Source organism: Dryas octopetala, chromosome 1 (assembly GCF_963921425.1).
Source record: "Dryas octopetala chromosome 1, drDryOcto1.1, whole genome shotgun sequence".
In the NCBI taxonomy this organism is placed as follows: domain Eukaryota; kingdom Viridiplantae; phylum Streptophyta; class Magnoliopsida; order Rosales; family Rosaceae; genus Dryas; species Dryas octopetala.
Genome location: NC_141366.1, coordinates 7,551,960 through 7,565,819, shown reverse-complemented (window position 1 = coordinate 7,565,819; position 13,860 = coordinate 7,551,960). Strand labels below are relative to the sequence as shown.

The following is a 13,860-nucleotide window of genomic DNA, read 5'->3' as shown; positions in this document are numbered from 1 at the left end:
TTTTCATGCTATACAAAAAATTTATTGAGATTTAGTATTTAATCATAATTTTCTCAAAAAATAATGATTTTAATTCTTAAAATATTACACTATGTAAAGAATGGGATAAAAATTACAAAATATCATTAAGAAAAAACCAATCGAGTGATGAGATAAAAACTAAAAAATATCATTAAGAAAAAACCAATCGAGTGATGGGATAAAAATTACAAAAAAATAATGAAGAAAAATTCATTAAGAGAAATCATTAGTAGAAGGCTGAAGGCCTTACTGGAATTAGTTAAGGCCGTTATACCACTCTACCAGTTGCCGCCTAAACTAGTTTGAAAGAGCAAGAAATCGATCTCAAGATTCTCAACTCTCTTCCCCAAAAACCAAACACTCTCTCATTTTCCTTCATTTTCTCTTCTGTTTTCTCACTGCCCAAACAGGACATGAAAGATGGAGAAAAAGCCAGTGTTTTTGTCTGACATCGGCCTTTTAGTCCCGATTCGGTTGAATGGAACGAACTTTGTAGCTTGGAGGTTCTTGATCACAACAATTCTCAGTGCATACGAACTTCAAGGGTTCGTCGATGGCAGCCGGAAACGCCCCGGTGATGACGAGACCGAGTCTTCTGAGTTCGATTCGTCTGACGATTGCAAGCCCCAGCCCAAGGAGTCGGCGGGTGATCCGAAGGAGTCCGCGGGCGATCCGAATCCGAAGAAAGAGTACACGGACGATCCGAATCCGAAGAGCGAGAGTGAGGCTGATGCTGAGTACGTCTTTTGGTTGAAACAAGATAAGGCGATAATGACTATGATCATGGCAACACTATCACCATCTCTTCTGGGCTGGGTCACGAAATGCACAACGTCTCGGGACATGTGGGAAGTTGTTGAAAGCAAGTGCGGTCAGCTATCTGAATTCAATATCAGATTCCTAAGGAGCCAGATTGAGAATATCAAGAAGGCTAAATATCCGATCAGCGTCTATGTGATGAAGATCGAAGAGATGCGAGACAATTTAGCTGCATTAGGGTACCAGATTACTGATGAAGAGGTGATGAAACATGCACTGCGAGGCCTTCCTGACGAGTTCAACGAGTTTAAGAAGTCTGTGAAACCAGGGGAGACGCCATTGGAGGAATTTTACCTTGATTTGCTTGAAGCTGAAAAAAAAGCAGAAAAGATTCTGAAAATACCCATGTACATGTATAATTAGGTAAGTTTAACGCAATATCTATTCAATGATTTCTTAGACGTTAAATGTCAGAACTAATTTTTTTAATCATTATATTGCAGGAATGGTTCTTGCCATCTGAGCAGTGAGCGCTGATAATTCTTGGAGGCTGTCCCCTGTTGATAAAGTGTCTGTAAGGAAGTCTTTACTCTTTTGGTTTTAATACTGTACATCCAAGTACATCCCAATGCACAAAAATTACCTACAGCAGGACATAAACCTGATATATCTGATTGCATTAGTGATCTTGTATCTGTTATTAGCTACACAAGTGATGTGCAATAAATTTTAGCACCTTGAAATTGATATCAGCATAATGAGGAAATATTAAATGTGCAAGTGATGTGCTATATATTGGTAATTTTTTCTCATCTGGTTTTTAGAAAATGGAAATGGTAAATTTCTCATGTAGGTGAAAGAGAATTTTAATTCTCTTTGTGATTCTGTTGTTCTGTACTGTCTTAGGCAAAACAAAACAAAAGCGCTAGACCCCTGGTCCTTTACTGTAATCAACAAGGCTGCTTGCCCTAGATTAGCTAAAACCATGATAGGGTAGGCCATCAGGACTTAGAAATTTAGCTTTTATAAGCAACAACGTAATTCAGTTAACTGGGGTAGGTTGTTGCAAATGTCTAGTACTTTTTCGGTATTGACTGGTGGATTTAAGTTCCAACCTGGTGTTGGCTTATAAAAGCTTTAACGCAGTCTAACAAATAGAAAATACGAAGATTCAACATAGTGCTTGCTTACCATAATAGTTATATGTTTTCCATAATTTCAAAGTGTCCTGCTGTAAAATTTTATTTTATAGGAACTTAAGTAGCAGTACTTTCTTTTGTTGTTAAATGGAAAGGTAGGTGGTAAGTCCTGTGATGCTTAGATCCAGCAATCTTGAAGTATGAGGAAGCTCTTATACCAAGCTATAAGAGCTTCATGCTTAAACCATGTTAGGGTAGATCATCAGGTTTGCGACCGTGTTAGGGTAGGCCATCAGGTTTGGTGAGTGGGGGGGAGGGGGACCGAAGCCCAACAAACAAAAAGGAAAAACTCAAATAGGTACATCACGGGGCTTTGAGACCCGAACATAGTCATTCAAAAGGGCCAGAGAGATAGCAGCCGGCGGGGAATCTAGGATAGTCTGCCCCAGGTTGGCAAGGCCATCCGCATCAAAGTTTTTTTCCCTGTAGATGTGTCTCAAAACACAAGTCCAATTTCTAGCCATCAAGTCTTGAGCTAGGAGAAGAGTAGATAGAGGGTGGTGTTGGGTAGCCTGCTGAGAGATGAGATCAACAACAGTGGCAGAATCCACCTCAATCTCCAACTTCTTAACACCTCGGGACCAAGCCAACTGCAGACCAAAGTAAAGCCCCCATAATTCAACTAGGAGAATCTGACCTTTGCCAAGATTAGCAGCAACCCAGATATCCAAACACCATGCTCATCACGCAGTACCAATAGCCCCTCAAAAGCCCTTTATATAACCATCAACGTTCAGCTTGATCCACACATGAGGAGGGGGATTCCAACCCAAGTGAGTGGTGAATCTAATTCCACTAAAACCTTCATCCATTCAGTAGCAAAGTACCAAATAACCTCCTGGGGCACAGTGGGAAAAGGGAAGCTAGAGTTAAAAAGTTCCATATTTCTCCATCTTGAGAGATACCAGCAGCAGTAAGCAAAGATATAGCTCCAGTTTGTTCCATGCATAGATCTTATCGGGGAGGTGGGATTAACTTTCAACCACTCCATAAGAGGGAGGGAGGGAGAGGGATTGAGATAGCGAGGGGGGGGGGGGGGGGGGGGATATAGAGCTTTTCCCAAACCGCTTTGGCCCTACAGCACCTTCTGAAAATATGGTTAACTGACTCTACTGGGCTGGGGCAACTACAGGACATATCAGAGGTCATGTTTCTTTTGGCTCTCTGCTCATTAGTCAAGAGTCTCTCCCAACAAAGAAGCCATAAGAAATTCTTGAGTTTAGGTGGGAGAGAGAGCTTCCACAGGATCTTACCACCCCAATCCTCAGAAGGAAGGTCCTCGAAGGTTAGATTGAAGGCAGCCTTAACTCAAACTATCCCATTAGAGGACCAATTCCAAATACAAGCATCCTCCACCTCCAAAAACCAATATTCCAATATTTCAAATGTTTTTGTTGTTAAATGGAAAGGTTAGGAAAGGTAGGTGGCAAATCCTGTGATATTTAGATATGAGGAAGCTTCACTAAATCTCCATTTGGGAGTATAACCATCTGATGATGGTTATAATTGGATTATGTATCTCTTATGCTATGGTGATGAGTTTTTGTGATCATGATGGTGAAATGTGTTATGTATGGTTTTACTTTGGTAAATTATTGAATTTAGATATGAGGAAGCTTCACTAAGTCTCCATTTGTGTTGTTTTTTTAACAGTTTTGGAGAGCTTTAAAGGTATACTGTGGCTTATCAAGGAATTTGTATTTGTGCATAGTATAGTTGAAAATTTAGACTTCTGTTTCAATTGTTTAAAAACTTTACCTTTTTTGTGACATGTGGGTTTTTAGTTGGTAACATGATGATGTCGATGCAAGTCATATGTGGGTTTCAATTCTGGTGTTGTTGATAAAATTCAGGTTGGTCCTAGTGGTTTTGATCCTGGTAAGTTGGAGAAGTTGCATGGATTTTTGAAGCCCAGGAGGGGTAACAAACCTATGGATCAAGATAAGGGGCTGGTGATGGGAATGTCAATGCCAAGAATGGAAGTGCCTCTGGTTCTAGGTTTGGAGTGCTTCAATCTGAAGCGGGTAATGGGAGGGCTGAGGATAATGAGGTTGGTTCTCAGGCTGTCCCTGCTGGACCTTTTGGTTATGCTAAGTTGGTTGGAGGTAGGGGGCAGAAGACTCAGGGTCAGCATGATATGGGGGAGATGCCTTGAAAGCAGTTGAGTAGTAAAAATGCCACTAAGAGGGTGGAAGGATCTGGGTCTCAAGCTAGTGCTGGTGGTAATAACAGGGCTAGGAAGCCTAGGTTGGGCCTAGATGAAAGTCTTGGGCTAGGAATGCTAGTAGAAGTGTTGGTGGCAGGGAGGTTGAGCCTGTAGGGAGGCAAGTTAAGGGTGTTGACATGCGTCATGATGTGGGGGGTACGTTCAGTTTCAATGTGTGTAAACCTCCTAATATTGTTGTTTGTTCTGCTAAGGGCAAAGGTCCTGTTGCTCCTGGACTTGAGCCTCTTGATTGTGGTGGTTCTAGTGAGGGTATGTGGGATAGTTTTGACTCTCTCATCTCTTATGTTTCTGAGAGTGCGGGGTTGGGGACTTATGCCGATGAATGTGGCAATGTTGATTTCCAGATGAAAGCTGGGGGTTTTGATGAGGAGGATGATGCCTATGTAAGCAATGTCTCTTGCTTCATGATGGGTTTGTCCTGTTTGGGATTCTATAGTTTTGTTTTTTTCATTATGATAGTTATGTCTTGGCATGTCAGGGGGGCTGGAGGGGATAATTTTCTGGGGGGTTGGAGATTGATGTGTAATTCTTCAGAAGGAGTAGTTTGCAATCACTATGGTCATATACTCAAAGTTGAAATGTTTTAGATCGCCTCACTTGACAGACCAAAGACTTATAAATGAAATTAAAATCCTGGAAAGTTTTCTTTTGGGCCAACCCATGGATTTGAAATTACGGGGCCATTTGACATTCTTTTCAGAAACTGTTTTCTGTTTTCATTAGTTATAATATAGATGAAATAAGGAAGAGAATTTTTAAAAACACTTCTGATAAAATGCTTTTTTATTTTTCCTTGTTTTTGACATAAATGCAAAAGATTATGTCATCAAAGTTGGTTCCAAAATAGTAGATCTGAGGCTAATGATCTATTGTCTTGTCGATGTAGGGGTTAGCTTTCTTTGCAGGAAAGCAGCAATGATTTACTTGATTACCTTTAGAAATATATGCTTTATGTCATTCATGTGTGACTAAAAATAAATGTGTTTGAATTAAATATTTTTACTTTACCCTTTTATATTCCGTATTTGTTTACCCGTGAGGAATTGTTCTTGAATAGGAATAGTTCTACTTATACTTGCGATGCAATATAAACCCATATACAGACTGAGTTTTTGATCAAGGAACAGAGGAAATCATGATGTTTTTGAATAGGAATCTGTTTATCCTGTTTAGGACTTAGTGAATGTGACACGAAAAGCAATAGTGAGAGAGTATGATAAAACAAAGAACTGAAAGGTTGATATTTTAGAGTAGATTTACAATAATATTCAGGATAAACCGAACCAAATTTGTTTCCCTTTTGGCCCTTAATTTAGCATTTTGGATTTTAATAAAAGCCATAAAATTAAGCCACAAGATACAAACTTAATTGAATACCAGTAGGCAGTAGCCTAAAACTTGATGTAATTTTTGTGATATATATATGTATGACAAACACTAATAAAAGAAGAAGTATTGCTGAAGCTTAATTGATACCAGTAGCCTACTGACTACTGTTACGGTAAAAGGCACCTTCGTATCGTCGTAGATTAACCCATAACTGTCTGGATGTATCGGAGTTGATGACTTGCTCAAGTACTCCATGTGAGAGCGTAGCATTGATCATCGCCGTCATTGCTCGATCCACATACCCATACATGGCGAACTTCCAAGCCGGATAGTTATTGCCCACCAATCTAACGAGCATGGGAGTGTATGGTTGAAAGCAGATCATAGATAGATGGTGTCGTCTGACCAGGAAATAATACTGATGGAGTGAGAGCCATTGGATTTCAATACAAGAAGAAGAAAAAAATATAATTGCTTGCGGAAGTTGATGATATCCAACTCACATACAGTTTGTCTTTAAATACAGCACTCACTCGATCAACCACGGATAACCTAGTCCTTCTTTAGTTTACTTGAGTTGTAACTAATCCTTGTTCTTTAAGGATTTCAATTCCTACCTTAATTACCTTTAAATTTTCACACGTGTCTTTTTTTGTTTTACCCTTACAATATATATATACAAGAATGCTCTAAAATTAACTAGTTAGTAAGTTAATACAAAACTAACCATCATGTTGGGCCCACTGCACAATGTAATTTCAAAATCCAAACCATTTATTTTTTAGGTCATGCTTCAAAGATCATTCATGTAAAAAATCTTCAAAATCGGAAGTCATTTAGCCATTTGATTATAATAACAACTATTTCTATGCTTTTATTGAAAATACTGTTCGTCTATTTATTTGATCTCAATTAGATGACTACATGATTTTTGATTTAGTTAATTTTTTGCAATAATGATCTTTGAAGTATGACCTAAATAATTGATGGTTCGGATTATTAGATTAGTGATGTGGTGGGCCCAAAAACATGGTTAGCTTCGTATTAACTTACTAACTGGTTAGCTTTAGAGCACTCCTCATATATATATATATATATATTGTATGTTTAGGGTTTGAACGCAAATTAAACCTAGGTTAGGGTTTGGTATGGAGATTGATAGGAGGCCTTTGTCCAAAGTATTGGAAACAGCTGCAAAGTTTGGAGGGGTTGCGAAGTTTGGGAGAAAAAAGGCGCTCAGTGTCGCTGAGACAGCTTCAGAAATGGAAAGAGTTGGTTTAGATTTAAAGAAGGCGGAGAACAAAGGCATACAATTGATTCAGAAGGCGGGTAAGTCGAATTCCAAGTCCCTATACTTATGTTTCTCTGAGGTCATACGCGAATGTAAAGTGAAGAAGAGGCGTTACAGCATTGGTGTCGCTGTTGAATCCATCAAACTGAATTTGAGCGACGATGGTTGCTATAGTTTTAATTCGAATTCTAAATTACGGCGAGAGGGTTATCAGGTCTGGGAGGGTGGTTTTGGTTTGCACTCTGTGGGTTGCACTTTGTTCGGCAACCCTCAGAGTATAGTTTTCTTGGCCACAACCGACATGCTCTCTTCGAATGAGAGTAATAAAATTTGGGTGTTTGAGGGGAATAAGGCTCGGAAACCCATGTCCGAGTCCCTGCTTAAGAGTTGCTGCAAGTATATAAAACGTCATCCCCTGCTGGTAGAGCTGCAAGGCAAACTCTATGCTCTCGCCACTTTATCCTACGATGGTAACTGTTTCGAGGAATTCGACCCTACAAAGCGGGTATGGGATTCTCTGCCGGATCCTCCAGAAGACCCAAATTTTCCTTCCAATCTTCTTGCACACCCTGAGATTTCTACCCGTTTCTCTCTTGCAATCGCGGGCGACAAAATCTTATACTCGACTCCGAATTTCCAAGGAGTGCGCTACTTTGATATTGAAACAAAGGAATGGAAAACACTATCTTCTATGGGAAATTGTAGCCTTCCCTTTCAAGGCAAAGCTTTTGTTCACCACCGTGAGAATGATAGTGGTTTCCTAATGTTTAAATATAATTATCTTCATAATACTATATCAGTCTTCCTCATGTCGCATCAATTTGAGCCCCTCCATGCTTTGAAACCTGTGGAGCTGCCAGAATTGCCTCGTGGATTTATCTTAGAAAGAAGCTACCGATGGGCTTTTGCCCATCTAGGTGGAGATCGAAAATTCTGCATTCTTCTTAACAATTTCAGCTCCAAAATCTCGTTTGACAATGGACATGAACCTGTGGTTTTCTATGACTATCCGCACTGCAACAAGGGGGTTCTTTTTGTCATAACATTTGAATATGATGTCATGATCGCCAAATCTGAATCAGAATCCGAGTACAAAATCCTCAATACCCACCAAATTGAATACGAACCCCCCGAGCATGCGCCTGAAGATGAACGTGTGGCACGTAATTATCATCTGCGTGATGCCTTTGTGCTGTAAGTTTTTTTTTTTAATCAAGTGTCTGAGTGACGAAAGAAACTACAGCTGCAAATTTTGCTTAATTGTCCTCATTTCACCATTATTGATTGATGTACGCATTTATGTTTTTATGCATGCATGCATATATTAACCTTAACTTAGGAAAATGGTTTTAAGTAATCAAGGGTCGCAACTCGCAACTAGAATTATATATGAAACTTGTGAATAGCTTTTCACTTTCCTTCTTTTTTTTCCTTCTTTTTTTTCTTTTTCTTTTTTGAAGTTGGTAATTGAATTTTAGCTATTGGATTAGTTAATTTACTTTATGGGAAAATTACATATACCCGCATATGAATCTTTATGTTTTGTTCATTTGCTTTTAAGGAAAAAAAAAAAATGCTAAATTGCAATTCTTGTGTATACATGTAGTTTGTGTCATTTTTCATTTCTGTTTCCATAGTTTCAATTTTTTTTTATCTTGTCCCTGTAGTTAGTTAACGGTTCCAAAATTTGAATCAAGATCAAACCGAGATTTCTGTCAATGCTATTCCAACTTTTTTATTTTTTATTTTTTGTGTGGGTTTTGAACCTTATAATGGTTATCCACAAAGATCGTAATAACCATGCATGCGGGGATTCTATCTATTTGATTTGGCCTTAGTTGCATGGTTAATAACTAGGTGGATACGATTAACACAATTAAAATTACTTTTCTAAGTTAAAAATAGCTCGAACTAGAGGAATCAAAATTGTAATTTGCCTTAAAATGTTAATTTTTGTTAGAAGTCCTAAAATTATGTTGATACAATATATATATGGCTTCTTTAAGTGCATCCATACATTTGTATGCTGCTTTAATTTGTGTGTTAAGGGATTCATAGTTAGTAGTTACACGGCCCATTCATAGCTAGTCACATTTAATTTCTAGAGTATTGAATTAATTACCTGTAGTGTACATGTATTTATTTAATCTGGAATCAGTTTGTGATATATTTATCCTATTCAACATAACAGGAACAATATGGAGGACGAAGATATTGATGCTGAGGATGAATGATCGAAGGTCATGCTTTTGAATTTCCAAGGTTGTTCCCGATGGCTAGTGGAGCTTTATCTCAGGAAAAGTGTGTTGTATTATTAATGTCTTAGCTAAATGTGTTTAGTGTTTCGGGTTCTAGAAATGAGGAAAGTCGGAATATGACTATGCCTCTAGAGGGATAATCTTATTTTGAAATGTGAAATTGCCTATCAAACCTCGATTTGAATTGTCTCCATTCTCATATTGACTAACCTCAAGGTCTATTATCCCTAATTTCCTATGTTAAATATATTGCTTAATTAACACCAAACAGGGCCTTGTGTTCTTTGCATCCATAATCTTTATCACCCATAATCCTTCAAAAATTAGCTCTCTAAAAGCAAGATTTCAACTTCAATGTCTTAACAATTTTTCCTACCGACAAGCAGTTTAAACACTACCGTAAATCTCCCTACAAAATCCCATTATGATAAACCTCTGCCATCAAGGCTGTTAATTCAGGTCTTAAAAATCTTACATCACTTTCTACAATTGAATTTTGGTTTCTGATTCACAAGATAACAGTACAAAACATCTAAACTATATAATTTTGAACAAAAGGACCATTGTTTCATTTAACTTATCGACTCTTAGTAGTCAAAATTGGGAGATACACGAATATTTAGTCAAAATTGGGAGCTAGAAAGTAGAAACTATCTGTATCATCCTATGAAAGCTTGAGGGAATGGATTGCAATTCCATTCCGAGCAGCTGGGATATGTCCCCACCTTCCTAGACGAGGTTCCTGTTGCAATGGTAATTTGATAATGTTAGAAGATGAGATTGTTTTCATAAAAGTGAACGATATGGACACAACTATAAATAAAAAAAAAATGAAGAATATTAGATGCATGATTGGAAATCTAGAGATGAAAATGGTCTTTAGTTGTATAATATATTATCGGAAGAACATGATTTTGCTTTTTTTGAGAAGAACATGATTTTGCTTTAAAGATGATGGTTAGACTTCAAAAACATAGATAAGAGTAATATCATTCAATAACCAATCAAACACTCAGGTTGCTTTTTCAGTTAAAGTCTCTATTGTCTAAGATCTGAAGGTCAAGAGCCTACTTCAGCCACTTGAGGTTTAAGCTCTAGCACTATGCTTGGACTGACTCATATTTCAACTTTTATACACTTCCAAAGTTCAATCATACAGTTGAGCTTTCCTTTCAGCCAAATGCAATTGAAAGGAAAAAGAGAAAAGCAAAAAATGCAAGATCAAGATCTAAAAGAAAAGAGCGAAGAAAAAATAGAAAAGAAAAGAGAGGTCACCTTCCCAACTCCTGCAACCAGAAACCCTCCAGAATTTGAAAAAGCTAAAGAATTCACAAATCCAACCTGCACAGCACAAAAATATTGAGGAAAGGAAAAAAGCGTGTTTAACTTTGGATTTACAAAAGGTAAAGGTAAACAAAGGTTTCTTAGTCATTGCTTTGGCATACCAATGGGAGGGTGTGTAATGGCTGAATGGCTCTGGTCTCACTTTCAATAGCCCATAAACGAACAGACCCATTACCAGCTCCTGATGCAGCAAGATCACTGCCTCTACAAACAGAGGCTGAACTGATCCAAGAATATGTTGATGAACAATCATAGCTAGCAGACATGAGGTCACCATTTTCTGTAAAGTGGAATTCATTACCATCCCATTAGAACACAAGGCAGGTTAAAAAGTAAATATTGATATTACACTGAAAAAAAAAAAAAAACAGGATCCTTTAGTCTTCCCTTCCCAAGGTAAAAGAATTGTATCCTCATGTTCAAATGCCTAAAGGGAGATAGACAAACCAACTAAACAGAAAAAAAATCTTTTCACTGACTGGGAAGAAAAGACTCCACAGAGTAAAACTTAAATGAAGAATTTTTTTTTTTTTAATATTTAAGTTTACCTATGTGACCATTGGGCATTCTATCACCATCCTTCTGTCCAACATTTTTGTGTGCCGCCAACAAAGGATGAGCATTCTTGACTATGCAAGCGGGCTTCTTTCGCAACATGCTCCAAAGCTCAATACTTCCATCATCAGAGCCGGATAAGAATTCATCATTACTAATAAAACAACAACATTCCAAAGAAGATGCAGGGGCACGGAATACTAAACGTGACTCCTCCGGAACCTATTTTGCAGGTAATAGATGATAGTGTCAACAACAACACAAGAAACTGTCTAACTAGACTACATGGAAAACACCAAAAGTAACTCAAAACATATTACTGAAAGAAAGAACAAGATTATTCAAGGATGTCCATCCTAAAAAATTTTGCAAAAGCATACTCCAATAGCAATGGGATCCAAAGTTCATCATAGGAAGCTAGAGGTTCCAATGTCTTGACATTTCCCAACAACAATCACAGAAAAGAATAATGAGAAATACTAGCTTCCGTCAATGTGATTTCATTTGAATTAAGTTATGTGAGCATTCCCCGAACATCATAAATATTTACTTCTTACCTTAAATAACTGCATGCTTCGATCATGTCCAACAGTCAAAACCCGTTCTTTTCGTAGGCAATCAATAGTTAATACTTCACCTTGATGACCAAATAATGTATTTATATAAGCTCTATCTTCTGCATTCCATATCTTAACTGTTCGATCATATGAACCAGAAAAAAGTTCCGAGGTCCCTTGCCTGAAAGTTAAGCAAGAAACGGGTCCCCTGTGACCTGGAAAAGCCTGTCAAAAACATACAAATGGTGATTAAGAACACCATGCAAGAACTATTAAGTTCCACGTTCTCAAATGTTGCTTCTTAAAAAATTTAGAGGGAGAAATGGAAGAGGGGGTATATAACCAACACAATAGCTAATCAATCATATCTACCTGAATATGCTCTCGTGTACGGGTATCCCACAAATGAACATGCCGATCTAGGCCTCCACTTGCCAAATACCGACCATCAGAACTAACCGCCAGAGCTAATATGTGTTTACTATGCTTTGTAGCTCGACCTTGTGGATCCTTGGCCCCATGGGACTTTAGTACTTCATCGCGAGGCCATAGATACTTTTCAGCTTTCCCACTATCTACATCCCAATGTAGAATGGTGCCTTCCTTAGAAGCTGAAAATCCCTTGAAGTCATCCTCAGACAGAGCCACAGCAGTAACAGATTGTCGATGCTTCACTAAGATCTGAAATTCATCAGCAGATTCTGGCTTTTGAACCCTATATTGGGAGAATTAAAAAAGTTAAATTCACAAACTTGCTGCCACAAACTAACAGATAAAATAATCCATTAGAGAGCATACAGTTCTCCAGTTATGGACCAAAACACAGTTGCTCCATTCTATATGAAAAATTGTTTCCCAAGATACCCAACAAGCTTCAAATGCATGATTCAAAAGTTAAACCCCATAGAGAAGAGCCCTCATATAATAGAACTCTGTAACTCATACACAAATGGGGGTGGAGGATAAATGGGGGCGGAGGAAAAAAAATACATCTTCAGAATGCACAGGATAAACTCTAAATGATTTTAGGTGAAGTGTCGATAAGAAGACTTAAGCAAGAAACCCGATGCTAGCATTTGATCAGAGTAGCATCAAATCAAAATAGAAGAGCTTAAAGTTCACAACTTTGAATATGAATACCAGTCAAATGCCACCATAGAGTGAACAAGTTCTGAAACAATAAGAACACATACAACCTAATCAGAAAACAAACTATGTAAAACCACCCACAGGCTCAAATAAACACAACAGGATACCAACAAAGTTATTCAAACTCGACCAAACTAAAGCAGAATTACAAACAAACAAACAAACAGGAAATGCTGAATAACAAGTGAAAAGAAAACAACAAAAGCAGGTAAATTTGAAGAACTTGCAATTCAGGAAGCACAGACAAGAAGAAAAAAGCGGTGATCACCTAGAAGCAATGGCACGGCGAACTCGGCCACTGTCTTCGAGCTGCTGCTGCTGCAAAATCTTGGCAACAAGCGAGTCTCTCTCGCCCTCCTTCTCTCCACCACCTTCGTCGCCACTCTCGTCGTCCTCATCTTCCTCCTTCTCCTTCCTCGCCAAGCCTCGAACCTTCTCCAAGAACTCTGTGGCCAGCCTCTTCCTCTTCTCATCCGCAGTTTCTTTATCCTCGGCTTCCTCTCCGCCACCACCCTCCCCATCAGACCCTGCGACTTTGTAGTCGTCGTCGGAGTCGTCGCTCTCTATCTCGTCGACTTTGCGCCGCTTATCGGTACTGAAGAATGGGTCTTCGTTGAGAGAGTACCTCTTGCCCTTTCTGGGTCCCTTGGGAGCCGAGCCTCCTCTCTTCTTGTTCTTCATGGTTGTTGGACTGTACTGTATGGAATGAGAGAGCAAAATGCTGCTGCAACTTGCTAGGGTTTTAGACTTGAGGGTTTAAGCTTAAGCGGCGAAGAAGAAGACGGTGAGGTTAGAGTGCTTCTTCATGAGTGAATTAGAATTTCGGGTCGCGGGTTACCAATATCCACATATTAATGTCCCGGATCCAATATTAGTTGTAAAGCCCAACTTACTCTCTGGCCCAGCTTTAGATGAGGCCCTATGCTAAACTACTCATGAAAAAATAAAGACCGGTCTATTCCGACCACTCTAAAATATTGAGTTGACCACCCTAAGATTTTTTTTTTCTTCATTGAAAAATTATTGTATGTGACACGTGGTGGTGTTGCATAATTCACATGTTATAATATGGGTGAACGAGAGGTTATAAATTTAAGATTTAGGATAATGCTTCTATTTGCACCCATTTGTTTACTTATCACACTCAACTCTAATAACAATTTCTTGACTT

General features: G+C 38.5%; 2 protein-coding genes across 2 annotated transcripts; one reads left to right on the top strand and one right to left on the bottom strand.

The window, feature by feature from the left end:
- Positions 1-6,683: 6,683 nt before the first annotated feature.
- Positions 6,684-9,277, top strand: LOC147297216 (uncharacterized). Its single transcript, XM_086229882.1, has 2 exons — positions 6,684-8,020; positions 9,018-9,277. The coding sequence occupies exons 1-2, from the start codon at positions 6,684-6,686 to the stop codon at positions 9,058-9,060; spliced, it is 1,380 nt and encodes a 459-aa protein (XP_086086008.1). The 3' UTR covers positions 9,061-9,277.
- Positions 9,278-9,542: 265 nt separating this feature from the next.
- Positions 9,543-13,460, bottom strand: LOC147297215 (U3 snoRNP-associated protein-like EMB2271). The gene is made up of 7 exons (XM_086228795.1): positions 12,958-13,460; positions 11,913-12,255; positions 11,541-11,765; positions 10,977-11,205; positions 10,530-10,708; positions 10,360-10,425; positions 9,543-9,826 (listed from the first exon to the last, which is right to left on the bottom strand). Exons 1-7 carry the CDS (start codon positions 13,368-13,370, stop codon positions 9,749-9,751), a joined length of 1,533 nt encoding a protein of 510 aa, XP_086084921.1. The 5' UTR covers positions 13,371-13,460; the 3' UTR covers positions 9,543-9,748.
- Positions 13,461-13,860: the final 400 nt, after the last annotated feature.